This window comes from Aureobasidium subglaciale (assembly GCF_000721755.1).
Source record: "Aureobasidium subglaciale EXF-2481 unplaced genomic scaffold scaffold_34, whole genome shotgun sequence".
Lineage (NCBI taxonomy): Eukaryota > Fungi > Ascomycota > Dothideomycetes > Dothideales > Saccotheciaceae > Aureobasidium > Aureobasidium subglaciale.
In genome coordinates this window covers 1-23,194 of record NW_013566961.1, presented here as the reverse complement: position 1 = coordinate 23,194, position 23,194 = coordinate 1, and the positions used below count along the sequence as shown (strand labels likewise).

Genomic DNA, 23,194 nt, shown 5'->3' with positions numbered 1-23,194 from the left:
GTGTGATGATTTGAAAAACATCCGAGGCATTCGCGAGTCTATATGTGATAATATCGCGCTTCGGAAAACTCCGCCATGCTAAGGGGAGCCCTCGCGATTCAAAAATTCGCATCACGTGACGCAGGCAGTCTGGGGCTCCCGAGGCAAATAGAGTCACTTCCAGAAAACGATGACGTCAGAAATCTGAGCTGCCGTTGCGCGCATCACTGCAATCTCTTCTTCGACTACCTCAATTCCTACATCTCACTATGATCTACGGCGCTCGTTTAGATGGCGAACGGCTGGAGGAGACGTACATCTGTATGGGCCCGCGGTCAAGCGAAATTGGTTGTGTTCTGTGACTACGATCAGCACAAAGCGTATTGTTCCATGACATGATGCACTATCTGATTCGTGCCTAAAGGTTGCTGCCTGGGGAAGCAAGCCAACTGGTGCCAACAGTACAGGCTCCTCCTGCGTCCGACGGTTAGCGTACGCCTTGCGCACTGCTTTTATCGACTTTGGTAAAGGCTGTCATTGGCTAAACACCCTTGCTATGCGAGAAAGTGGACAACCACGCTAACCGTTGGATGTGAGAACAGTCTGTACATCGCACACAGATTGCCACGGAGAACGCGTCCATCATTTTGCTTATCGAAACTCTAGAGAGTCACACTATTACTCTTCCTGGTCTCCTCGACATACCCCATCTTGCGCCCAGTAACCCATAATTGGACCTGGTCTGTGATTCCGATGCTCTTGGGTCTGTAATGAACACTTTCTCCCTGAGTGACGTTGAAAGTGGCACATCCATGCTTCTCGCTCGTTCGATTGTTAATGACCCAGCGTCCAACCAGCTTCATGCCAGGATCCCACTGGCCCACAGTACCTACAACATCTCCAGAGACTTTGATGACAGGATCGGATTGCCGCGCCAGTGCGGCCTGATGGCCTCCACGACCAATAACCTCACTCCAGATGTTTCCGCGTGCCGATCTCGGAGTCAGATTAGCATGAAGGGGCGTCGTTCCGTTCGGAGCATGGTCATCGACCCATCGCTTGACAAGTTCGAGGTAGTCCCAAACCTCCATACCCCGATAGTAGCCGCCATGGGTCTTCTCTGGAAGAATAGATATTTCAGCCCAACTCGAGCCGCCCAGCGCCTCGACGCGTTTCTTGAATTCAGCCACCCCCTCATTCAAGAAGTAGTCATCCCATGTGCCGACGGAAATATGAATGCGGTCACGCAACACTTCGCCCAAGCGTAGCGAGCTGTTCCAGTTGCTCACGATGTGATGAGCCAGATCCATTGATTTCCAGTATTCCACAGCTTCGGGGTAGATCTCTCCTGTGACTTTGTTCCAGGGCTCGAGAGGATAGCCGTTAAGACCTTGGACTCCAAAGACAGCATTCCAGATGTCCCACTGTAGCGACGAGCGCGAAGAGGTGCCGAAAGTCAGTTCCCAGTGATTCTCCGTGGCGGTACTAGCCAATATATGCTGTGTACCATTGACAAATTCTCGGATTGAAGGTATATCACTACCGTTCGGATACTTGTAGGCGTTGGTACTATTGTACAGCGGTATCGCTTGATGTTTGTGAAAGTCCAAAGAATCTGGATAAGATGAGAAGCATGCACCAAAGAGGTCAGGTCGGAAGATCAAGCTGGCGGCAGATTCCCACCCTCCAGTGGAACCACCGTCCTGGATACGGGCGTATGGCTGAGTTATCGTCTTGAAATGAGCTTCGATATGCGGAATAAGCTCTTCATTGATAGCGTCACCGTAAGGACCAAGATTGGCCGTGTTGACGGCGTAAGAATCGTCATAGTAGGGTGTTTCGTGACGGAATGCAACAAGAATCATCTTCGGGGTCTCGCGATCAGTCGTGTTGGCAGATCCAGGGATAATGCCTGAGTCCCACGCCTCCTTAAAGCTGGCTCTTGTCGAGTAAGAATCTGGTCCATCACCCTCTGCCCAATGGTTCTGTGAGTATATGACCGGGTATCGACTGGTGTTGTCGTGGGCATCGTAGCCGTGAGGGAGCAGAACATTCGCACCCAAGAACATGTCGCGACCCCAAAAGTCGCTGAGCTTCTTGCTTCTGATCTTGATGTGCTTCAGATACTGTGTATCTTCGTAGTTGCCTTGTGAACACCCGCCAACTTCGTGGCCTTGGAAGTCAGGGAATGGTACCGTGTTGTTCAAGTGTAATTTGATAGTTTGTCCCTTGCCAGAGACATGAACATCAATTACATCAGAAGCCAAGTCGCCAACTCCTGAGACTGAGGGGCTTCCGTCGCCGCAAGGAAACTTCAGCCTCACCACGGATCCATCGCTGCGTACGGCAGTATCATATCTTTTCAAGAAGGCTTGCGCTCGGTAAATGCCAACTGGTATGTCGTCCAAGGTCTCGAGCGGCCAACCGAAAACGCCTCTGTCGGTATTATGCCGTGTACCGCCTGATAGCTTGATCGTGTCGTTGTGTTTGACGTTGTTGACATTCATACCGAAGAAGAAGTCTGGTGTCGTGGTATCATCAATGTCGTCAAGAGGATCGGTCCCGTTGGGCGAGAGAATGAACATCACGCGCCCTGACGTGCCATTTCCGATAGAAACTGCACCGGTAGACAGATGTACATGAATACCGTGAGGCTTAGCAGAGACAATTGGAAGGATCGAAACAAAGAGCAGAGCAATAAGTGATGTCCTCGGCGTCAATAGCGTCCGCAATGAGAAGGAAGGCCGAATGTTCGTCATGGTGTCGAACGTGGCTCGATAGAATCCGAAGGTACAACAGACAGAGAAACGTGCCCTTGATCGATGTGAATACTCCATCCCTTTTGAAGTCCAGGTTGAGAGAGTGGGCTGTGATCAGTGTTTAGTCATTAGAGATTGATCACCATGCCGAGCATTTAGCTGTAAGCCACAGTGCTAGCGTTATCGCATATCGGGCGGGGAATGTTGTACCTTCATAATAATCGTCGAATTGGGCCATACAAAGCAACGATGTCCTCCACGCTCACGTCGTCGTCGTCAAAATGGTCGTTCATTGCCCCTCGATATGCTTCCTGGATATTCGACAATAGAAATTGTAGAACATTTAGCATAGAAATTGACGCAAACTTCCAAGCCCAGGCTCGTGCGGCTAATCCTAGCAGAATGAGGAAGGTGATGTGCCAGTCTTTACTCGACAGATTCAGTTGTCGTCAGAAGTGTTGATAAGACAGATAAGTACACATGGTGTGTCATGCTTCTACGTACAGTATACTGAGAACTTTCTCACTGAATTTTCTTCGTGTTAATACACGCATTGAGCCGATTCTCCCAAGCAGTCAAATGCAGTTTGTTGAAAACCAGTAATTGAGAACTCTTTGTGCAGCTTGCAAGGGTGTGAAAATGATAGTGTATATCGCGGCTACGGAATCAAAATCAACAGACGTTATCGTCATCCTTTGGGAAATGGTTGCGTCTTGATACAGCTTAGTCAAACGACTTCCAGACCCTGCATCCACTCCCTCATCAATCGATATTGTATATGCGAGACATAACTTGGGACTCAAGCCAGCATGAAAAAGCAGCCGAGAGCTACCATTACTGCGGACGTCAAACCTATCCGCGAGTTCCTAGCCGCTCCAGACGTTGCGGGACTCTTGTCGCTGACATGATCGGTTTTGACACGAAGGCATACAGGCACATTCTGAGTGCCGGCGAAAATGACGACGTGCAGACGTTCGACCTCGCGTTGATAGTAGGTATCGTTTCCTGCAGCGTATATGGGTGATGACCAATAAGAGAAGTCGAGCGGAGACATCTGGCTAGATGAATTCTGAGAGGATACTTGACTGAGAATGGCTGTTGTAACACGGTTAACGATGAGGTAGGTCAGTCCTGCCAACGAGCAAACTCACGAGCACTTCCGATACCGCCAGTATCCAGCTTGGACATACAGCTCTGCGGTAAAGATCCCGTGCATGCGCTATTCAGCTCATAGCTCATACTCATGAGATCGTTGACACAATCTTTGCCAAGTGCGCCGGAACAGTCTCCGTTATTCTCTTCTTTGTAGTCGTTGTTGACCGATGCTGACAGCAATCCGAGAGGAAGCGACACACAAAGTCGAGGTGACTGGTTGCTGGCTACCGATTCTGCCTCGCCGACAATATCACCTAGACCTGAGCCACCTGACCATTCGATTGCGTAGAAAGAAGCTGCAACCCGTGGATCCACTATCACCGTGCTGACTTCTGGTGTAAATTCTGCGACATTGACGCTGAAAGTGAAATTTTGGTCGCCTATACGGAAAGGGACAACTTTGGTAGTGTTGGGATTTATGTTGGCATTGACGAAAGCAGTATCATTCGTACTACCAAATGCCGTCCCAGCATTGGGGTAAGCGATCGCTAAAGCTGAAACGGAGCAGAGGAGAATTGTAAGTTTGATCATTTTCACAGCTGGCGAGTCTTGTTGATTGTTGTTGACCAAAATCGAACCAAAAGTGGCAGGGCTTGTTATTATATATTCGACTTACCAGGACTCCAGGCATCCAGTGACGTGTCAATTTCGGAAATGGTAGCAGGTCGATCAATCCAAATGCCTCATGCTCACAGTCATGCGCCTTTGAGTAACATTGGCGATTATCAAAGGAGGTGAGAGCTTGAACCCAAACTTGAGATACCCTCGCGGCGGGGTTCGTCAGTCCAAATCCTTCGATCAACAGCATGTCACAAGATGCCACAGAAATCGTTTAGGCGATGGTCGCTAAGCACGCCGTATCGGTCCACTACGTCAATGACACGCTTAATACGGGCGTAAAACATCGAGATACTCGAGTAGAAAAACGGTGGAGGAGGATGCGACGGTGCCAAGCTGCCAAGATCTGGCGTAGCCAATCCCAACCTAGGTCCGCTAGGAGTGCTTATCAAAACGCGAAAAGCTTCAAAGCGTAAAGTCTAGCTGGTATAGGAAGACGACTAGTTCGATCGCATCCATGCGAGCGTCTACAACGGTCTTGTCGACCAAACATGAACAACATCCCTTTGGCCGACACTTGTTTGCGGTGCAAAAGTTCTAACGCACGCAAGCTTCGCGGTGACGCCCCGCCCCATGAATCATCTATCATTGACTGGCAAGGTCATTCCATCGGCGACATGTCGTGTTCCAGGGTCAAATTCCGACGAAATTCAACCAAGGATTGTTGTTGTTGAGTCACAATCCATAGGCCCCATCCTGATATCCTAATCCGGATCTCAAATGCACGCCCGAAAAGCCGACAGGATGTTGAAAGTTTCCTGGAGGGAATGTGCTGTAGCTCAAACACCTAGGGATCCGAACTCCTGATAGTGGTTTTTACAATCAGCCTCTGGCAAGGAAGAGATTTGACTTTCTGAACCGACCCAATGTTCAAGACAAACGAGGATCGCGATCTTCCTCGAATCGCTTGTTCACATGTCGAAGCTAGTTCGCCCGACCAACAGCGGACCAGGCAAGGTAGATGACTTCCAAACTTTCAGAGGCCATCGGTAGCCATGACCATGTCAGAGATGGCTAGAGAAAGAAATCCTTCCAAAGCCTCTAGTACCCTGTCAAGTCACGGAGCTCGATTGAATGCTGGTCTCTAACCGCATGTGTCTGAGGGGACGACTCTGAGTTTGTCACTCCAACCGTCTCGCTAAAGCCAGTGGTAGTTACTGTAAAGCCAGTGGTAAGTACTGCCTCATCTCGTTAGAATGTCCTGAGATCGCCGAGGCGAGCTGCAATATCTTACATCACAGGTTCACGTTGTCGTGTCATCTGTCTGAGATTAGGCGAAAAGGAGCGTAGCTATGAGGCGAAGGATCATATTCGGTTGCATCATATGTTGTCCTTGAGTAGCCGATCGTGGATATAGGTGGGGTGATACAAGAGGCTAACGTATAAGTATGGATGCGATTGCCAGCTTGAGGAAGAAATCAACCTCTCACTTGTCTTTCTATCTATCCCTGTCTACCTATTCATCTGCACCACTCTTCACTGCCTACCCTTCAATCAAACAGTCCCCATCGATATGCCCCATCCAAAGTTCCTCGCGCTATTCGCTGCCATCCTCGGCGCCCAGGCCACTACAGCTACTCCCGTCAACATCGATGTTTTCGAACTCGCGGAGACTAGCATTGGTACCAAAGCTCAATTCGAAGCTGGGTCTGTGTCATGGTTCTGGAGTAGTTCTCAAGGCGTACCCCTGGACACGGTCCAGCAGAAGCGCCAGTCTGGCCAGTATATCACCAATACCCACCTTGTTGGTGATGGCAATCCCCATCAGAATCGCAAAGTTCAGCAGGTCACACAAAAGTCTATCTGTCCGGGCGAGGAGTGCTCGGCCTCCAAGACCGATAGCACCACAGTTGGCTACTCTGTAAACATCGGAGGCTCATACAGTTGGATCAACGGTGGGTTCTCCGTGTCCGAGTCTAAGACTGATGGCGAGACACACGCTTGCCCCAACTCCGGGCACGATACAGTATGTGTCTGGAGAAGCTATGAAGTCACGGCGTACACGGTCGCCGACACCACATGCTACTACTTCAATGGTGCATCCAGCATGTGTTCAGGTGACAGCAATCAAAGAGTCATCTACTCCCCAAACGACTGCCAGAATGATAGCCCATATTTGTGCAAGTATGATGGGGACTGTCAATCCAAAGAGGACAGCTATCTGATCACCGACGGGCCAGCTGGCGGTCCCCCCTGTTAGGATCTTCGCGATATGTAGCTTGAGGGATAGTGAAGTTGGTCCAGCTGTCTGTCTACGTAACCGATTTCTGCTATCTGGGGTCGGAGCACAGCAGAAAAAACGAGGAGGAGCTATTGATGTTTTTGCTATGTTATTGCACAAGATCTGTCTCTATCTCTCCGGTTGTCATTTTATTCTTGCACTCTCATATACTTCCAAACTTACTCTCTTTTGGAATCATCTTTGTGAGAGAGCTTAAGCTGACACCAGGACAAAAAATGACGCCGTCAATTTATTGCATCAGGAACATTTGTGGCTAGCCGCTAAATTATGTCTACATCCTGAGAGATGCGTCCCAATCACCTTCTGGTGTCTCCTTCCACTGCTTGCTGTCAGGATCAAGTACTCCTGTGCTGTCTCCCATGCTTCCTCGACGAAATGGGCTCTATCCTTGTCACGAGGCAGGATATTTGCCTGAAACGTTTCAGGTCGGGCAGCAATACCGCCGACGTCTAGGTTATCAGCATTCGGCAATACATCTTGGCCATATACGTCCTGCTTCGATGATATCGAGAATGACCATAAGATTCCAGTGGTGGCTAGAAACAAGCTCCTTTCTGCAACGTGCATACCGGGGCAGATACGTCTACCAGCTCCGAAAGCAACAGTTTCTCTCTTGCTCAGATCCATCTCTATGACCGAGCCATCATCGCCCGAAACAAGCTCCTTTCTGCAACGTGCATACCGGGGCAGATACGTCTACCAGCTCCGAAAGCAACAGTTTCTCTCTTGCTCAGATCCATCTCTATGACCGAGCCATCATCGCCGAGTTCAGACCAGCGATCGGGGTTGAAGCGACGAGGCTCAGCGTAGCTTCCTTCATCTGTCATGATGGCCCAAGCATTCAAGATGATGGGTGCTCCTTTAGGGATTTTGTAACCCATGTACTCATCATCTTGAGTGCAGGCGTGAGGTACAGCACCTAGAGGCCCGACAGAAAACCAGCGTATGGGTTCTTTCACGCATCTCCTGACGTAGGGCAGATCAGGTGCATCAGCCATGACTGGCAGGCGATCTGGCCCGATGACACGATCAATCTCTTCTTGTGCCTTTGCTTACACATCAGGGTAGAGGACCATGGCTTGAACAAAGACGTACAATGTAGAGGAAGTCGTCTCCATGCCACCTTCGAATATGTTGCCGACAGTGTACGCAGCTTCCGTGTCGGTGATTCCGTCCTCCCCCTGCGCTCTTGCCATCCCGACACTAAGACAAGGGCCGATATCCCCGCTATCCATGTTCTTCTTCACGGCGTGCCAATTTTCCATGTGCACTTTATGCCCAATTTGCAGGGCACGATGGACACGTTTTTTGATCGGGAGAATAGCCTCAGGCAACATTCCAATCGCTGGAAAGGCGTCCAGCAATGCAGCAGCTCCCGTGCCAAGAGCACTTTGCAGAGCACCGAGTTCCTGATCAAGTTTGTGAATCCTTTCATCTTTGTTCGAAGAAGCTCGCCAGCCGAATAGGAGCGTAGCTGCCAAAGAAGTTGTGTAGCGCTGCAGACTCAGGAAAAAGTCGTCAGGACTCGTAAGCATCTCATTCAACATCTGCTTGCGTTCTAGCTCTTGATAAGGATCGTAGTTCTTTACTGCTTTGATGCTCAAAAGAGAGTGAGTAACTTTTCGAAGCTTGCGCCATAAAGGCGTGTAAGGCTTGGCTGGCCCAGTATGTGAGTATCTTCGTGACAGCGATATAACGTACCATGAACACAAGTCGAAGTTTGCTGATAGCGATGTGGTTTGAGGCATATGCTGAAGGTCGATCTGAGTAGATGGCACTACGCTTGTCCAGAAGATCTCTGACAACCTCGGCACTGGACAAAACGATGATCGGTCGACTGCCAACCATGATGGAATAGGTGGGTCCATATTGCTTAGCCCACTTGGTGAATTGGAGATATTCGTTCTTGCTCGGAATCTGATTCCAGGTCAGTATTGTACATCGATACATAGACTAGCATTTACTTGATGTAGATTGCCTATAATCGGCAGGGTTGGGGGACCTGGTGGATAGCTCTTAGGTCTAAGACCCAGTCCTAGAAAATAGCAAAGTCCGGTACCAGCTACTGTGGTAAGAAGAACACAAATAGCAGTAGAAAAGGACAGCATATTGAGTAGAGATTCATGTGTTGTCCCCGAGAAATTTGCGTGAGGTGACCTGACTTTATAACAGGTGATATGACTATGCAGTCCCCTTATGCACGCCTCTTCTTTATCACCATACCCTGCAGTCCATGCCAACAATGTGCAGCGAGCCATAATCCGCTGGCGAGGACGGCGATTCGTTGAAATATGTACTATATGCAGACTGCGTTTCAGATATGTAGCATCGTCCACTCAGCTGCAGTCCGTAAGTCGTCTCCATCTGCAAGTAACCCACATCGGTAGTCATTCATTTAATGTTGCGATATGGCTTTGATATCTTCTCGATGATCAAAAACTGCCATGCATATGCCTGTCGTATCACACAGTGCTTTCGCCCACCAGAGTAGTGCGTGCTGGAATGCGCCCTCTCAAGGGCAACAAGCACCAACTCGTGGGAGCGACACCACAGGACTATGCGAGGATCCATTCTCGATCGTCGGTCTGAGAAAGCTACGATGAACGTTGTGCGAGAGCAAGAGCGGAGCTGTGACTGACAGGGTCTCGATCACTGTGAAACTCTGACCACGGAATGACCTCTGCTGAGGCTGGAGTAAGTATTGGTGCAGAAGGAGCGCTTTGGTGACGATGCCGGAGATTGACCCCGCTTTGGGCAAGATTAGCCGCCTCTACGTTAAGTTCTGTTGCTCCTACTCTTTTCCAAAGCAATAGACATGAGACAGAACGAGCTGTAGAAAGACACAATTATCTCCGAGGTCTTGGAACACTTTGTGGAGACTTGGCATACCATGTCAGCCACATGGAAACGACTATAAATACGCAAGACTTAGAGTGTTATGGCTGCCACTAAGGTGACGTGGATCATGACACCAAAGGCACATGTTTTCTTTCTAGCATAAGAAACTCGTGACAGCACATTGAAATTACTAAAGACAGACACCACTCGTGTCCAAAAGCTCCAAGAATCAAGAATCGGCAAGACACAAGCAATGGAAACAGGAAAAGGTAGTGTGAGACAGGGTGCCCCGGACGATCAGACGAACATCCATCTTTGTAACGATCAGCAGCCCGCGGCAGACGCAAAATGTCATTATGGTTGTTCCCATATAGTAATCTCTCTTCAATAGCAACCTGAGAGATACCTTCCATCGTAAGACATCATAAGCAGACTAGCTCTTCACTTAGTCTCAGGCTGCTTCTTAGCACCCGTAGTGTCACCAATGGCTCCACCTGCTCCCTTCGCGGTGTTCTCCAATCCACTGGAAGCATCACTCAAAGTCTTGCCAACACCACGTCCGACATTGCCAACGACTCCACCGACAGTGTTTACAGTGCCTTGAAGAGCATTCGTTAGGCTGATTCGAAGCAGAAAGAGAGGTGAAACGGCATACCTGATGCTACACCTCCAACACCAGAGGCAAGTCCACCAGCTGCATTGCTGAGACCACCAAAGAAGCCACCGGCTTGCTTGGGCTGCTGTGCAGAGTTGTTGTTGTTGTCCGACATTTTTGTGTCGAAGGCTTGTGAATTTAGGGTTTGGGATTTGAGTTTGGTATGTTCTTTCTCGACTGGTTGATTGTTATAAGTGCGTTCAGCGTTCTTTTGTTCAGGATAGTCTCGAGGTGGAATAAAGATGGGAGGCCAGAAGGTGGGAAGGTGGTTTTGTAGGTCGAGGTCAAAGGGTTGTGAACACATAAAGGTGGGTACGCCGTACACGAAGTAAGCAATGACGTACTGTTTTCTGCGTAGATGTTTGCCAGCCGCGGGGTCATTTTGGCCAGACGCGCATTGCACGGTTCGTGAACAAGGATGTCTGGACATGATTGGCATGCTCATCGTGCAGAAGCGGCACAGATGTTCATGGAAAGGGCAGATCCGGAGGCTGTGATACCGAATAGACTGTACCTACCCCGACCTCCTCTGCTCAACGGCGTTGTCAAAAGTCACTTTTCGCTTGTACAATCTTGTTCAGGAGCCAGCATCATAGAGATTAATTAATTTGAATTCGTTCATTTCGTAGGAGAAGCGCATCAGGGATATAGACTACATGACTCTCTCAGAATCTAGGCGAAGATGGGGATGTTGAGACCGTAGTTGACAGGGTCGTTGAAACGAAGACCTCTGTCCAGATCACTGATAGCCTTGATGTCATCCTCGGCGAGGTCGAAGCTGCAGACGTCAAGGTTGGAGGCGAGTCTCTCCTTGTTGTTGCTCTTGGGGATGACTGCAACCCCGCGTTGGGTGGCCCATCTAAGCAGCACCTGGCCAGGAGACTTTTGGTGTTTGTCGGCGATCTTCTTGACAATCTCGCTATCAAAGAGAAGGGGAGTGTCATGTGCTCTCTGCATCTTCAGCTCAACAAACGAAGCGGGACCAAAGGATGAGTAGGCGGTGACTTGGATGTTGTTCTCCTTGCACAGCTTGACGAGACCCTCTTGGGTGAGGTAGGGGTGGTGCTCAATCTGGAGAGTAGCAGGGGTGATCTTGGCGTAACGGAGGAGGTCAAGCATGAGAGCCCCGTTGTAGTTGGAGACACCAATGCTCTTGGCCAGACCCTCGTCGACCAACTCCTCCATGGCCTTGTATGTCTCGGAGAGGGGGGTCTTGGAAAATGTGATCTTGTCGTTTTCATCGGTCCAGCTGGGAGGGTAGCGAACGCTAGGGTCGACGTACTTCAGAGCTACAGGGAAATGTATGATGTAAAGGTCGAAGTAGTCGATGCCCAAGTCTGCGAGCTGCTTCTTGGCGATAGGCTTGACCTGGTCGGCGTCGTGGAAGGAGTTCCAGAGCTTGGAGACAAGGAAGAGTTCTTCACGCTTGACAAGACCGTCCTTGATGGCACGAGCAACACCTTGGCCGACTTCCTTCTCGTTGCCGTAATCGCAGGCACCGTCGAAAAGTCTGTATCCAACCTTGATGGCGTTGTAGACGGTGTCGGCGCAAGTGTCGTTGTCGACTTTCCAGAGACCGAAGCCAACGAGAGGCATCTAGAAAGCGAGTCAGTACCGAGTGAAAAACCTGTGTTTCCTATCAGACAAAGTCTTACCTCGTGGCCGCTGTTCAGCTTGACTGTGGGAGCGGAAGGCATCTTGGATGAGTAGTGGCGGTTCGAAAGGAATTCAATTCTTGTACAGCAGGCGAGGCTAGGTTTTGCGATGGCAGAGTAACGCAAGGCAGTTCTAGTTGCAAGCAAAGGAACAGATCTGTTGGAGGGGAGAGAAGTGGAATCAGCGATCCGAGGAGGGCAGGCTTCAGCTCTTAAATATGCCGGCTGCAAGAAGGCATCTCTTCCACTTACCGTGCAAAAGGCTTGAGCACGTTCATCATGCTGTTTCGTGGCAGCCAACGGCGGCAGCGTACAGAGTAACTTTTAGTGTGGTGGACAAAGCGGTGCCTCGACTTTAGGCGGGAGAGGCGAAGATGGAGCAGAGGTCACTGTCAGCCTTTGGAGAAGAGAGAGAAACAGAGACGAGCTTCGTAAAAGATTCCATGCACCTTGGTGGCACCTGCCTGCACTTTTGTGCCACAATAAATTGCCATGATCCAATCCCGAATCCCCTTCTGCCCGTCTGCTCCTTGGGAAGGACTGCTGATACATTCTTCCGCGAGATTGAGCAGACTCTACCCGGCCAGGCTGGCGCAGACTTGTTAAAAGTGCATGCGGCTCATTGAGGGGCACTACGCAACCGGGAAGAGAAAGTGGGGTGTCTCTTTTAGCCAAAATTCGGCCCGCATCCATCATCCCCACGGGCCTGCCGGCACAATCGTGCTGCGATAAGCTGTCACCCGGCTTGGGATAAAACTATGGATAAATCAGGGGTATCCGCCAATCGACCGAAAATTGTACCGCGGTCAAGCTGTCTTGAGCATGTGCCTGTGAAGTTTTCATCATGCTCAAGTCTTTGGTTGTCCACTCAGCATGCTCAGAACACAAGAGATCTTGCGATCAAAGTCGTCGAAAGCTCTAGAGTAGAAGCAAAGAGGGGAGAGTATCCACGACAAGAATCTGGTATTCTGTGATATCGAAAAGGAAACAAAGCAACCTGGGCGCAAAGAAATCTGGTGTGAAAACAACTTTTCTTCTTTTCCGTCCCAGCACAAAATGAAGAATGAAACTGGACGCCGACCATATGGGGGAGATACAAGAAAAGGGGTGCGTGTACAAAAGAGGACGAGATCGGTATCGCTGAAGCACGAGACTGAGAAGAGGTGTATGGATCTACGAGGAGAACTTTTTGGTGATCTTGGCCAGAACTGCAAGATGTGCGTTAGTGTTGTTCTTTCAGCTGTGTCGTGCAGGTAAGATGTCATACTGTGTAGTGCGACAACTGAGATGATGAAGCCGACGGAGAGGACGAGGACAACAAAGGGATCGACCTTGAGGCCAGGCGACTCATCGGTGTAGAGTCTCAGCATGGTGCTGCTGCTACCACCAGCACCGGCGGCGCGAGTGCTGCTGGGTCTGACATTGGCGGCGCGGTCGGCACGGTCAGCGGCAGCCTTTCTGCGAATGGCGGTTGCGGGACCGCCAGGGGCTCTGGGAGAAGCTGCGCGAGCAGTAGTCGAACCGGTCGAAGCAGCGGCGTTGACGGGCGAAGCAGGGCGAGGAGAGGACTGTCGAGCACATTTACGTTAGGACATGGTGTGCATAGCAGAGTCGTGTGATGGTCTAGGAGCAGTGTCGGTCATTGCCTGCGCATTGCTAACGCTCGCTCCCATCGGGGACGCGTTCAAGACCCCGGACCGTACAGAACGACGAGCCCAGGCGCGACGGATTGCTACGAATGTCCAGAGCCGTAGATGTGGGTGTGGACGTTTAAGGAGAGGTTCATACCATAATGGCGACGTGTGACGACGGATGAAGGACAGGTGTAAGGTCGCGAAGATGATTCTAGTGCCTTCGAGTTCTACAGATCGTGAATTTCCAGTTACGACGGCGGTTGGAGTGCGAAGAAGATGTGGTTGTGCTGTCGAAAGCTACCTGAACCCTCTCCATCTCAGTTGACACCAGCTGTTCGTCCCACGCCAGGGCTGCGCACGGCTCCAATCTCAAGCCTTGGCGGAAGCTCCTTCCTTTCTCCGTTGCGTTTTGTCCACCACCAACCATTTGGACACTATTGCGCTCCGGGGAACAGCAAGCCCTCCACAGTTCACAGACAACGATCGGCCTGACCATCAGGACCCAACAAAACATGCTTTTTGATACATTTCGAGAAGACGAAGATTTCTGCCTGCGCTGTTCTATGCGCCCTTTCAAGTTATCCATGACATACGACCAATCCCGTTGTAGCGAATGAAGACTCCAACCCGATCCCCCAGCCCACCTAAAACCTAAGGAAAAAAGACAATTGACAAACATGTCGACATAGACCCTCTGACCTCCCAGCACATTGCCTCTAGCAATGGCAGCCCACGTCCGACATGACAAACGAGAAAGAAACTCCAAACACAAAATAGCCAAACAGAGACCTTTCCTACACAGTGAATGGCCTTCACTGAAAGGATAGAGTCCTTTGTCCCAGTATCCTGATTCGATGAAAAGGACCGAATCCCATAACGTGATGCACGAACGGGGGTATAAGCTGTTTCCGATGAACCCACAAAGACACCCTCTTGCCCAGTTCTTGATGGTTAGTTGCCGTACGTGAAAAAATGTGACCCATGCAAATTGAGAGATGACGAAAAACAAAAGACGAAACAAACTCCAAGATACCTCGTCCGAGGGGAGGAAGTTTGTGATGCATGGAATGATCATGATCTAGCCCCAGACAGGAGCCTGAACCCCAAGGCTGTTCTTAGCAGAGCCCCAAACTCCGCTGTTGGAACCCCAAGAACCAAGGCTGACACCCTTGTCGGCTACGGAGCCATTGGGACCAGCAGATGTTGAACGCTCGTTTCTGGCCTGCTCGTTGGCATTGTAGCCGAAGCTGAGGGGCGAGGGAAGGGGCGTAGTCGAACGCTTGTTCAGACCAGTGGCCTGTGCAGCATTGGGTGCAGGACGGGTACCGATAGGAGCAGCTGCGGCGCCTTTGTGACCTTGGCCAAGAGGGGGAGAGCCGCTGGGCGAAGAAACCGAAGTACGACTAGACTGTTGAGTCTCACCCATCAGACTGCCGAAGGTGGTAGGGTTCGACTGAGGAGATGAAGCGCTGTTTGGCGACTTGGGGAGCATTACGCCATCGCGAGGGGGCATCTGGACAGCAGGCTCACCGTGGAAAGGGTCGAAAGCCAATGGCGACGCACCGCCCCTGGAAGCGCCGGAGATAGAAGCTCTGGCATCACCGGAGATGGAACCCCTGACGTCCTGCGAGGCACGGCGGGCAGCAACAGCGGCGGCAGCAGCGGCCTCCGGGTTGGGATACAGGGCAGATTCGTTGCCGTAGAGGGCGCGGTGCTGGCGGGCAATGAGATCGCGGCGTTCGTCTTCACTCATGGTTGTAGCAGCAGCAGGGCTCAGAGCGCGGTCGGGCTTGGGGCCTTGGGCGGAAGTGTCTGTAGGCGGGAATCAACTTGCCATTCTAATTGTCTAAGGCTGCTCTGCGATGCTCTTACTCCTGTTGTATTGCTGCTCCTGGTGATAGTTGCGAAGCTCCCTCTCTCTTTGCGCAGCCATCCTTCGCTTGGCCTGCATCATCTGCTCTGCCTCATTCTGACGTGGTGCAAAGCGCTGCGACGCATAGTAGCCTTGGAGGCCTGCTGCCGAGTTCGATCGCATACCGTCGTATTCACTGACCGAGGGGTGGCGGGCCTGTCCAGGTCCGCTGGCGCGACCGTCGGCGGGGGAGTTGGACTTGGATCCGGCTGCACCTGACTGTGAGCACAGTGCACACTTGAGAAAACCCAGGATACTCACAATATTCAGCGTTGAAGCCACGGCCCATCATGACCGGGGGCATCGACTCGCGACGGCTGTTGTATTGGGGTGTTCCACCAGCCATCCACTTGCCGCTCTTGGCAAGGTTGTCGGTGGCACGCTCAATCTCTGCAACATTCCGTCAGCCTTTGTCCCGAATCTTGCTCTTCCAGCGACCCCAGCAGAGCCCACTCCTGTTCAATCCGTCTCTTGTTCCGGATAATTGGCCCTGCATTGGATCACTGTCCTGGTTCTACGCACCTTCGAATTGGGAGCTGAATGCGGTCGACTCATCTCTCGATGCGGAAGCGGTTCCTGCGATTGGATGTCTTAGATTGATTGTTCCCAGTTGACGAGTAGTTGCGACTACTAACCGGATCTCGAAGGAGGGGCAGGCTGTTCCCACGAGGGCTGGCGACCAGGTGCGGGCCATGCACCAGTGGCAGCAGCTGCTTGGTTCTGCTCGTAGAAGGCGGACATGGCGACTATGACAATCTATGTGTCGGTTGAGGCTGACTATGTACAGAAACCCGGGTAGTCGTTCGAGTGATTGCCGTTCGTAAAGACTCGAGTCGTGAGAAAACGAAATTCGAAGGGGCAGAAAATGCGGACTGTTGAACGGCTACCGTTAGTCTGGTCAAGGGCCCAAGGAATGAGAAAGGAGTGGCAGGAGGGCAATTGAAAGCAGGCAACGACGAGGGCAGCAGTGAAGGACAGTGAGATGGACACCGACGGACCGGACGAAGTCGCAACAGCAGCAGTAGCAAACAGTAGGGACAACTATGGCGGAAGATTGAAAGCAAAGCCGCTGGTCTGCACAACGGTCCAACTTGGGTCGACATGCTAAAAAAGTCAAAGCCCGCGTGCACCGCTTCTAGCCCGAGCGTCGCCCTCTTTCATTGAAACCCTAAACAATTTTTTCTCCTCTTTGACCAAAGGGAAACATGGGAAACGAGCAGACAGGAAACATGCAAGAAACTGTCGAGTACTCACCAGACTATGCGCGAAAGGAACGACTGGATGGGCCGTCGAGTCTTGTCCTCGAGGGGTGATTATGGCTAAAGGAAAGGGAGAAGGAGAAGGGAGACGTGGTCAAGGCCAGGAAGAGTGTGGGATTCAATCAAAAGAGGATCATCAGAGCCTTTGGTGGGCGTGGGCTGGCGTGCGGCGGTGCGCTCGAGGGAGAAGACGGACGGCTGGAACCGAAAGCCGAAATGAGAAGTTCCTCTGTCAAGGAAGGCAGCTCCATGAATTTACGGTGCGGTTGCTGATTTGCCGGCTCCTTTTCTCCCATCCTCGACCCTTGGCCGCGTCTTCCCAACAAGATGCTGTCGTGTTGATATCGATTGCTCTCATTCTGTTACGAAAGCTTCTTGACCTGCAGCCTTCCCCTGTCTGGTCCACTGTGATTACTGTCCATCTTTCGAATGCTTTGCCTACCCCGATTGAGCCCTTGTAGAGGCATCTCTCGCGCCGAGGTTGTCAGACCAAGACAGGAAACAATTGAACCGAGCCATGCATCATGCACGCCTTCTGCACCCATCCAGCGCGCGACTTTTATCTGTGGTGGCTACTGAGATGCATGATGATGCTTGACCACCCTCACGACCCTCGAATGTCACCCTGATAGTGACTCAAGATATGGTGATCAAATTGTGACGGGCTTCGCAGTCAGGAGGCGCTTTGTCCGTCTCTTGCCCCACAATGTTAGCGGAAGCTCTCGCTAACCAGCTCCGAATTGTCTTTGTCTGTGAGCATGAAATCCATCTCGATATATTGATCGCTTGAGGCTCGAAACCCTGGCAAGCTTGATGGACCAGAGAATTCCAGACCACCGGCATGTGCATGTGCACAAACACGATAATTACGCGATGCAACACGAGACGGCAAGCACTCGCGTGGTTAGAGCCGATCTCATATTCGATAGCGAAGCGCCCACCACCAAGGTCGTCCAGAGCTCACCTTTTCACCCCATCGAGCATGTAGCGCTACTACGCGGTCAACCCCGCTCTTTGCCGCAAGTCAACAAACTGGCGGCCAGCACGGCACGCAATCTCTGTTCTTGCCCCACATCTCATGTCGAATACGGTGCTCGGTCAAATTATAGTAATCTCTGGTGAGCTTCAGGGAACTATGGCCGGTCAGAAGTGGCACCGCCGTGTTTGTATATCCAGTGTCGTCGTCGCGTGTGAATATTCAGGTGGCGAGACAACGCGCAGACAAGTATGAGGAAAGTAAATATCTCGAAGCGCCAAAGAGACTGCTGGTAAAGAGTCGCAAACATCGTGCGTGCTGGATGTCAGGGTCTGCAGAAGGGCAAGAGGTACTCTCCGGACAGCCATGTCTCAAGCCTCGACGGAGTAGAGAGCGTCCGTCGGTGGACTTGAGTGGTTGGACTGGACGAGCAGAGCTGAGATGATCGACTAGACGCAGGACAAGTACAGGTTGTAGAGCAGAGCGCCTTCGAGGGGGAGATAGCGGTACAACGAAGATAGTCTGATTGGGGAATGAACGTGGGAGGTCGTTTATGGCTGGTATTGAATAACTTGTCTGTGTATTGGACGTGCAGGATTGTAGGGCAGAGGTGATGAGATGATGATGGTCCAGAAGAGTGGTATACCAGACCAAGCAGGGACTTGGCATGGATCTGGATGGAAGTGGTAAGTTCCGCGGGTCGCTGAAGCTTGACCAAAAAATCGTTTCATCAGACAGCCGTCGCCGCCGTGAGCGCGACCAGTCAATCAACACAACCGCTCTTCCACCCGACACATCACAAGCACCAACATGGGCATCTGGGACTCTTTCACTGGTCGCAAGACACCGGAGCAGGCGGCACAGGATGCGCCCATGCAAGACATGGCCGTGACGACATCGTCGCAGCCGCAATTCGAGGCCCAGGACGTCAACTCTTTCTTCAACACACCCGGCGCCTTCGACCCCGCCTCGCTACATCCCCTCGCCGGCCTCAACCAGGACACGCTCGACTATCTCTCGCTCGACGACCAAGCACTGTCCGAGCTGCCCGGCAACCGTAGTGCTCTCCCGTCGCGCGGCTGGTCCGACGACCTCTGTTACGGCACCGGCGTCACCTACCTTGCTGGTCTGACGGTCGGTGGCGCCTGGGGCCTTGCAGAAGGTCTGAACAGACTGCCAGCGTCGTCGCCGCCAAAGCTCCGTCTCAACTCGGCCTTGAATGCCATCACCCGCCGGGGTCCCTTCTTGGCCAACTCTGCCGGTGTCATCGCCATGGTCTACAACGGCTTCAACTCCTTCATCGGCCACTACCGCGGTCAACACGACGCCGCCAACAGCATCGCCGCCGGTGCCTTGAGTGGCATGCTGTTCAAGAGCACAAAGGGCATCAGGCCCATGATGATCTCTGGTGGCCTTGTCGCTGGTACCGCCGGTGCCTGGACTGTATGCCAAACACCATCCCGCACACCCTCTGCCACTTTTACTGACCTCGTCTAGTTTGTCCGTCAAATGATCTGATCAACTGTTTGTCTACATCTCGTCTCATAATTTCGCCGCCTCCCCTAGCCGAACACCTCCACAACTCGGCCTATCCTTTACACCGGCAGTCATGACATCTCTCATGACCTTTACTCCCTTCTTAGACCCGACCTCCCCCTCACATGTGTACAGTAGAAGTAAAAATCAGCGCGGGTTGGGCATTGCAAGGCGTCACGGATCATTCTCTATCACTTCATGTTTAAAGCGCCTTCTCGAATATAAGGTCTATCCTTCCGATCTCGCCTCTCCAGTCTGCCATGGTGGGTGTCTGCGTCTTTCCGTCTATTTCCAGTCTTGTAAAAATGATACCTTTTCAAAGTACCCTCTGAACATGATATCACGAAATAATGGCTGCTTCCATGCGGCTCCACATCATCTTACTTTGATCCGTGTACATCTTCATATCTTGACTACTTTGATCACTTCACTCCCGATTTCAGATCGCACGTCAATCTATCCACGTATGGTCGTTTCTCGGAATTAGAAGCTTCTGCACACATGCGGCATGCCCACCTACACTCGGATTCTACAATCTTTGATCCACGACTCGCCCGCGCTTTCGACCACATTATCATCAAGACGCGTTCTTTGACGCTGCGCTGCTTTTCATCAATCACCTCTTCAGAGCACCACCAAGATCTCAGGCGCTGCTTTGCGTCAACCTCCTCCAGAGTACCACCCAGATCTCAGGCGCAACTTCGTCAACCCTCGTCTCCTTCCTCTGACCATTTGCTGACGCAATACTGCGCCTTCTGCAAGATCGGGTCGTTCTGTGTCGAGCAAGATGAGCGACTTACCACGCGTGCAGCCAATGCCGCAGGTTGCTGCTGGTTCTTCTATGTCCAATCTCAACGCCGATCCCAACTTGTCAGCACCATCGGCCTTCGCTACTCCATCCGGACGCACTAAAGACTCACAGCGACCAACTGATTCTTCAATTGCTTTCAACGACCCTTTCACTGGTGTACCAAGCGCGCCCACCGACGTATCTCGACTATTCATACTGTGCCAATGCTCTCCTGAAGTTTGCACCTACTCAATTCCCGGTTCCCTGTTCTTTTTGTACTTCTACGCGGCTCCCTGGCGGGAGGAGAGCCGTAAATTCCGAAAGCAGATTCCCCCAGGTGCGCGCCGATATGCGCTTGATTGCGAGAGACGTTCCAGGATCCCAACATACACAAGGCTCTACACAGAGTGGCTTTTCAGTGGTGGTGCGCCGTCTTCACTTGCAAAATTGCATCGCAATGCCGATGGCTCGACTAGCGTTTCCTTCTCAAAGAGAGTGCGAGCTTGCCTTTACACGATCAGACTCTACCAGAGGCGTGGATATACCATTCATCGGTACTACCCACAAGTCGTCAAGATCTTTGAGCAACAAGGCGAGGCCAATCTCGAAGTCGATCAGGAGTCCTGGCTAAACGTAATACTGCGCACTGAGCCTACCGAAATCCCAAACGACGTATGGGTACATGCTTACCCCACGCCTACTACACAAAGATCTGGTCCATCCCAAAGACAGCCAGCGTTGTCGATGCCCAGAGCTTCTGACACAACCATCCAGGCTGAGCCGTTCCGCGGTCTTGCATCTCTACGATTTAGACATCCCGACGATGTCCCTCAAGGATGGAGCCTTTGGACACCTATCACGGTGCCAGGGAATCAAAAGATTGCGCGCGAACGGGCCTACGAACATCAGCGACGCCAAAACCTCGAACATATTGATAGCAGGGCTGCTGCACCGACGCACGAGATAAACGCTTGTATGCAGGCCAGATTCAAGCATATTGGCGGTCAGCACTCCAGACTCCCAAGTCCTGATGCACTTGCTGGTGTCGAAGAAGAAGATGACACCATCGAGGAAGATGCGGAAGGGGTTGACATTGCTCAAGACCCACGCCGCCGACTTGTACAGGGGCTCTCTCATGCTCGCCGCACAAACGACACGTCTGACCCTCTCGACACCACAACCAAACGTGGCCGTGGTCGCCCCCGCAAATCAGGAACTCCAGCTCCCACCGCGACTATCAAACCAGCCACGATTCGCCTAAGAGGTCCTCGCCGACCATCGACTCCCGAGCAAGCCGCTGCGTCCGAAGAGGCGACAGGCGATCGTTTACCGCCTACTCCAGAGCAAGCTGCTGCTTTCGAAGAGGCAATGCGTAACCATTCACCTCCTGATCGCTACGTCCGGGATCTAGTCGATACAGGAGATACCCACCACCGAGTCAATGAATCCAACCACCGAAGCCTGAGATCAGATGTTACCTACCAGATCTTGGATACTCTTGCCCAGCGTACCAGGGAGGAACTCAGGGATGCCGGTAAAAGTGTTGATGGTGTGGGATCGTTCTTCGCTGCCTGCGAGTCTACTGGCTTCAATCCGAAAGACTGGGAGTGATGTTTTGATCAGTTCCTATTGCACCGTTAAGCATGGTCGACACCATTGAGAAGCAGAGCATGAGATGAGGCCCCGACGAATGGACCAAGTTAGGGATCGTGAGAATCACACGTCAAAGAGAGTGGACGATGTTCTCGGTCACTAGTACTCTCCTGTGATGCGTAATAAAGTTTCTTTGTGCCTTCCTAATCACTGCCACTGATATGTCCCAAGAAACTGAACCACGAAAGTGCAAATGTTGTGGGTATAAGGAAATTATAGGCGTTGTCAGATGCCAATCAGGGTCACCCAAAATACTTTGTTCTCGCGTACTACGTCTAATTCGGACTTGTTCACGTTCTGTGGAGTACTGGGGACGACAGCTGAGCCTTGGCCGTTCGGATACCGTTCTTGGTTCTTCTGCCAAGCGGGTTGCTAGGTAGAGGTCGGAACATTGGATAGACGTGGTAAAATTACCTCTCTCACTTGCAAGCGCGACTGGCATTATTTCTCCACCCAAGCAAACATACTGCATCCACTCGACGCGATGGACTCCGACTTATCGCCCTTTGAAGTGCTGATCAAGAGCGATCCAGTGCTTAGGAATATGTATCACAAGGTCGACAGCCACGCGCAATCAGCCGCGACAAAAACTTACATCAAGGTCGTCTTTGCCAAACTTGCCGCCACTCACCAAGTCGAGCTCAAACACGCGACCATCAAAGACTTGCTGGACGAATTAATTCGACTGAGGCTCGAAGATGTCAGCCATGAAGAGCCCATCGTTGATGCCGACGAAGAGATGACCGACATCGCATCTGCTCACGTCCCTAAGCCTGACGCACCCACTTCGAACAGCATCGAGCTCATTCAAGCTTGTATAGTCTTCCTCCAAACCATGGTCAAAGTCGATGACAAAGTGCCTGCAAACGCACTCGACATCCTTTACCGCTGCGTTGCCAGTGGCATACGCAAACCCGCCAGAGTGCGTAGCGTCGAAGAAGTTATTGTTGTATTCTATGCTGTCGCCTCGGACTCTTTCTATGCCGCAAAGACAGGTCCACACAGCACCGTCTTGAATCTGAACAACAGCACCAACATCCGTGTCGAAGTTGTCACATACCTCAACCTTCTCGGTGGACATACTGCACTTTCCGGAACCATCATCCGCACGAACGACGTCACACTCGATGACTTCCTCCTCGCCCTGCAAGCAGCACACTCGTGGTCCAGCTCTCGCTTTCCACAGCACATGGGTTGCCTCAACTAAACTGCTCCCGACTGGCAATGTCAAGTGGCTACTGGTCTTACTTCTCTTGCTCCTGATGATTGGCACGCTCTGACGCCCGAGGTTCTGACGCAGATCAAGGAGAACGCCCCTGGACTACGTGATCAGCAAGTCTACTTCGTCCATGTGAGTGTGACAGGCAGCAGCAAAGCGTTGCACTGGGTACACCGCAGCTCTTCTCGCCCAGACGTCCCATTTTGATATGAATAAAACTTGCTGACTTATGTCAGAGATACCTACAGAGTGTGCCTAGAGCCGTCGAAGCCAAGCTGCGCAGCCTCGAAGGCACTAATACCACTTGGGGTTAA

At 51.7% G+C, this 23,194-nt stretch overlaps 13 protein-coding genes across 13 annotated transcripts; 4 read left to right on the top strand and 9 right to left on the bottom strand.

Moving 5' to 3' along the window:
- Window positions 1–157: 157 nt before the first annotated feature.
- AUEXF2481DRAFT_44526 (uncharacterized protein) lies at window positions 158–3,035 on the bottom strand. The gene is made up of 2 exons (XM_013484010.1): window positions 2,949–3,035; window positions 158–2,846 (listed from the first exon to the last, which is right to left on the bottom strand). The coding sequence occupies exon 2, from the start codon at window positions 2,736–2,738 to the stop codon at window positions 642–644; it is 2,097 nt and encodes a 698-aa protein (XP_013339464.1). The 5' UTR covers window positions 2,739–2,846; window positions 2,949–3,035; the 3' UTR covers window positions 158–641.
- A 157-nt stretch (window positions 3,036–3,192) lies between these two features.
- Window positions 3,193–4,688, bottom strand: AUEXF2481DRAFT_44525 (uncharacterized protein). The gene is made up of 2 exons (XM_013484009.1): window positions 3,890–4,688; window positions 3,193–3,833 (listed from the first exon to the last, which is right to left on the bottom strand). The coding sequence occupies exons 1-2, from the start codon at window positions 4,422–4,424 to the stop codon at window positions 3,538–3,540; spliced, it is 831 nt and encodes a 276-aa protein (XP_013339463.1). The 5' UTR covers window positions 4,425–4,688; the 3' UTR covers window positions 3,193–3,537.
- A 916-nt stretch (window positions 4,689–5,604) lies between these two features.
- Window positions 5,605–6,850, top strand: AUEXF2481DRAFT_518547 (uncharacterized protein). Its single transcript, XM_013484044.1, has one exon. The coding sequence runs from the start codon at window positions 6,025–6,027 to the stop codon at window positions 6,709–6,711; it is 687 nt and encodes a 228-aa protein (XP_013339498.1). The 5' UTR covers window positions 5,605–6,024; the 3' UTR covers window positions 6,712–6,850.
- A 140-nt stretch (window positions 6,851–6,990) lies between these two features.
- AUEXF2481DRAFT_33441 (uncharacterized protein) lies at window positions 6,991–8,861 on the bottom strand (the record flags this gene model as incomplete). Its single annotated transcript, XM_013483997.1, has 5 exons — window positions 6,991–7,382; window positions 7,436–7,719; window positions 7,810–8,405; window positions 8,455–8,670; window positions 8,718–8,861. The coding sequence occupies 5 exons, from the start codon at window positions 8,859–8,861 to the stop codon at window positions 6,991–6,993; spliced, it is 1,632 nt and encodes a 543-aa protein (XP_013339451.1).
- Window positions 8,862–9,871: 1,010 nt separating this feature from the next.
- Window positions 9,872–10,804, bottom strand: AUEXF2481DRAFT_518253 (uncharacterized protein). The gene is made up of 2 exons (XM_013484043.1): window positions 10,247–10,804; window positions 9,872–10,190 (listed from the first exon to the last, which is right to left on the bottom strand). The coding sequence occupies exons 1-2, from the start codon at window positions 10,689–10,691 to the stop codon at window positions 10,033–10,035; spliced, it is 603 nt and encodes a 200-aa protein (XP_013339497.1). The 5' UTR covers window positions 10,692–10,804; the 3' UTR covers window positions 9,872–10,032.
- A 114-nt stretch (window positions 10,805–10,918) lies between these two features.
- Window positions 10,919–11,943, bottom strand: AUEXF2481DRAFT_70467 (uncharacterized protein; the record flags this gene model as incomplete). The annotated part of the gene is made up of 2 exons (XM_013484028.1): window positions 10,919–11,842; window positions 11,902–11,943. The coding sequence occupies 2 exons, from the start codon at window positions 11,941–11,943 to the stop codon at window positions 10,919–10,921; spliced, it is 966 nt and encodes a 321-aa protein (XP_013339482.1).
- A 1,131-nt stretch (window positions 11,944–13,074) lies between these two features.
- On the bottom strand, window positions 13,075–13,692 carry AUEXF2481DRAFT_33439 (uncharacterized protein; the record flags this gene model as incomplete). Its single annotated transcript, XM_013483996.1, has 3 exons — window positions 13,075–13,109; window positions 13,169–13,469; window positions 13,690–13,692. 3 exons carry the CDS (start codon window positions 13,690–13,692, stop codon window positions 13,075–13,077), a joined length of 339 nt encoding a protein of 112 aa, XP_013339450.1.
- Window positions 13,417–14,774, bottom strand: AUEXF2481DRAFT_518311 (uncharacterized protein). The gene is made up of 2 exons (XM_013484042.1): window positions 13,690–14,774; window positions 13,417–13,524 (listed from the first exon to the last, which is right to left on the bottom strand). Exon 1 carries the CDS (start codon window positions 14,608–14,610, stop codon window positions 13,747–13,749), a length of 864 nt encoding a protein of 287 aa, XP_013339496.1. The 5' UTR covers window positions 14,611–14,774; the 3' UTR covers window positions 13,417–13,524; window positions 13,690–13,746.
- Window positions 14,614–16,188, bottom strand: AUEXF2481DRAFT_33438 (uncharacterized protein; the record flags this gene model as incomplete). Its single annotated transcript, XM_013483995.1, has 5 exons — window positions 14,614–15,347; window positions 15,408–15,656; window positions 15,709–15,837; window positions 15,970–16,023; window positions 16,083–16,188. 5 exons carry the CDS (start codon window positions 16,186–16,188, stop codon window positions 14,614–14,616), a joined length of 1,272 nt encoding a protein of 423 aa, XP_013339449.1.
- A 1,678-nt stretch (window positions 16,189–17,866) lies between these two features.
- AUEXF2481DRAFT_518297 (uncharacterized protein) lies at window positions 17,867–18,626 on the bottom strand. Its single transcript, XM_013484041.1, has one exon. The coding sequence runs from the start codon at window positions 18,349–18,351 to the stop codon at window positions 17,905–17,907; it is 447 nt and encodes a 148-aa protein (XP_013339495.1). The 5' UTR covers window positions 18,352–18,626; the 3' UTR covers window positions 17,867–17,904.
- AUEXF2481DRAFT_518397 (uncharacterized protein) lies at window positions 18,161–19,495 on the top strand. The gene is made up of 3 exons (XM_013484040.1): window positions 18,161–19,125; window positions 19,180–19,206; window positions 19,357–19,495. Exons 1-2 carry the CDS (start codon window positions 18,493–18,495, stop codon window positions 19,198–19,200), a joined length of 654 nt encoding a protein of 217 aa, XP_013339494.1. The 5' UTR covers window positions 18,161–18,492; the 3' UTR covers window positions 19,201–19,206; window positions 19,357–19,495.
- A 360-nt stretch (window positions 19,496–19,855) lies between these two features.
- Window positions 19,856–21,882, top strand: AUEXF2481DRAFT_518239 (uncharacterized protein). Its single transcript, XM_013484039.1, has one exon. The coding sequence runs from the start codon at window positions 20,006–20,008 to the stop codon at window positions 21,617–21,619; it is 1,614 nt and encodes a 537-aa protein (XP_013339493.1). The 5' UTR covers window positions 19,856–20,005; the 3' UTR covers window positions 21,620–21,882.
- A 6-nt stretch (window positions 21,883–21,888) lies between these two features.
- Window positions 21,889–23,188, top strand: AUEXF2481DRAFT_44518 (uncharacterized protein). Its single transcript, XM_013484008.1, has one exon. It carries the CDS (start codon window positions 22,146–22,148, stop codon window positions 22,866–22,868), a length of 723 nt encoding a protein of 240 aa, XP_013339462.1. The 5' UTR covers window positions 21,889–22,145; the 3' UTR covers window positions 22,869–23,188.
- The last annotated feature ends 6 nt before the right edge of the window (window positions 23,189–23,194 follow it).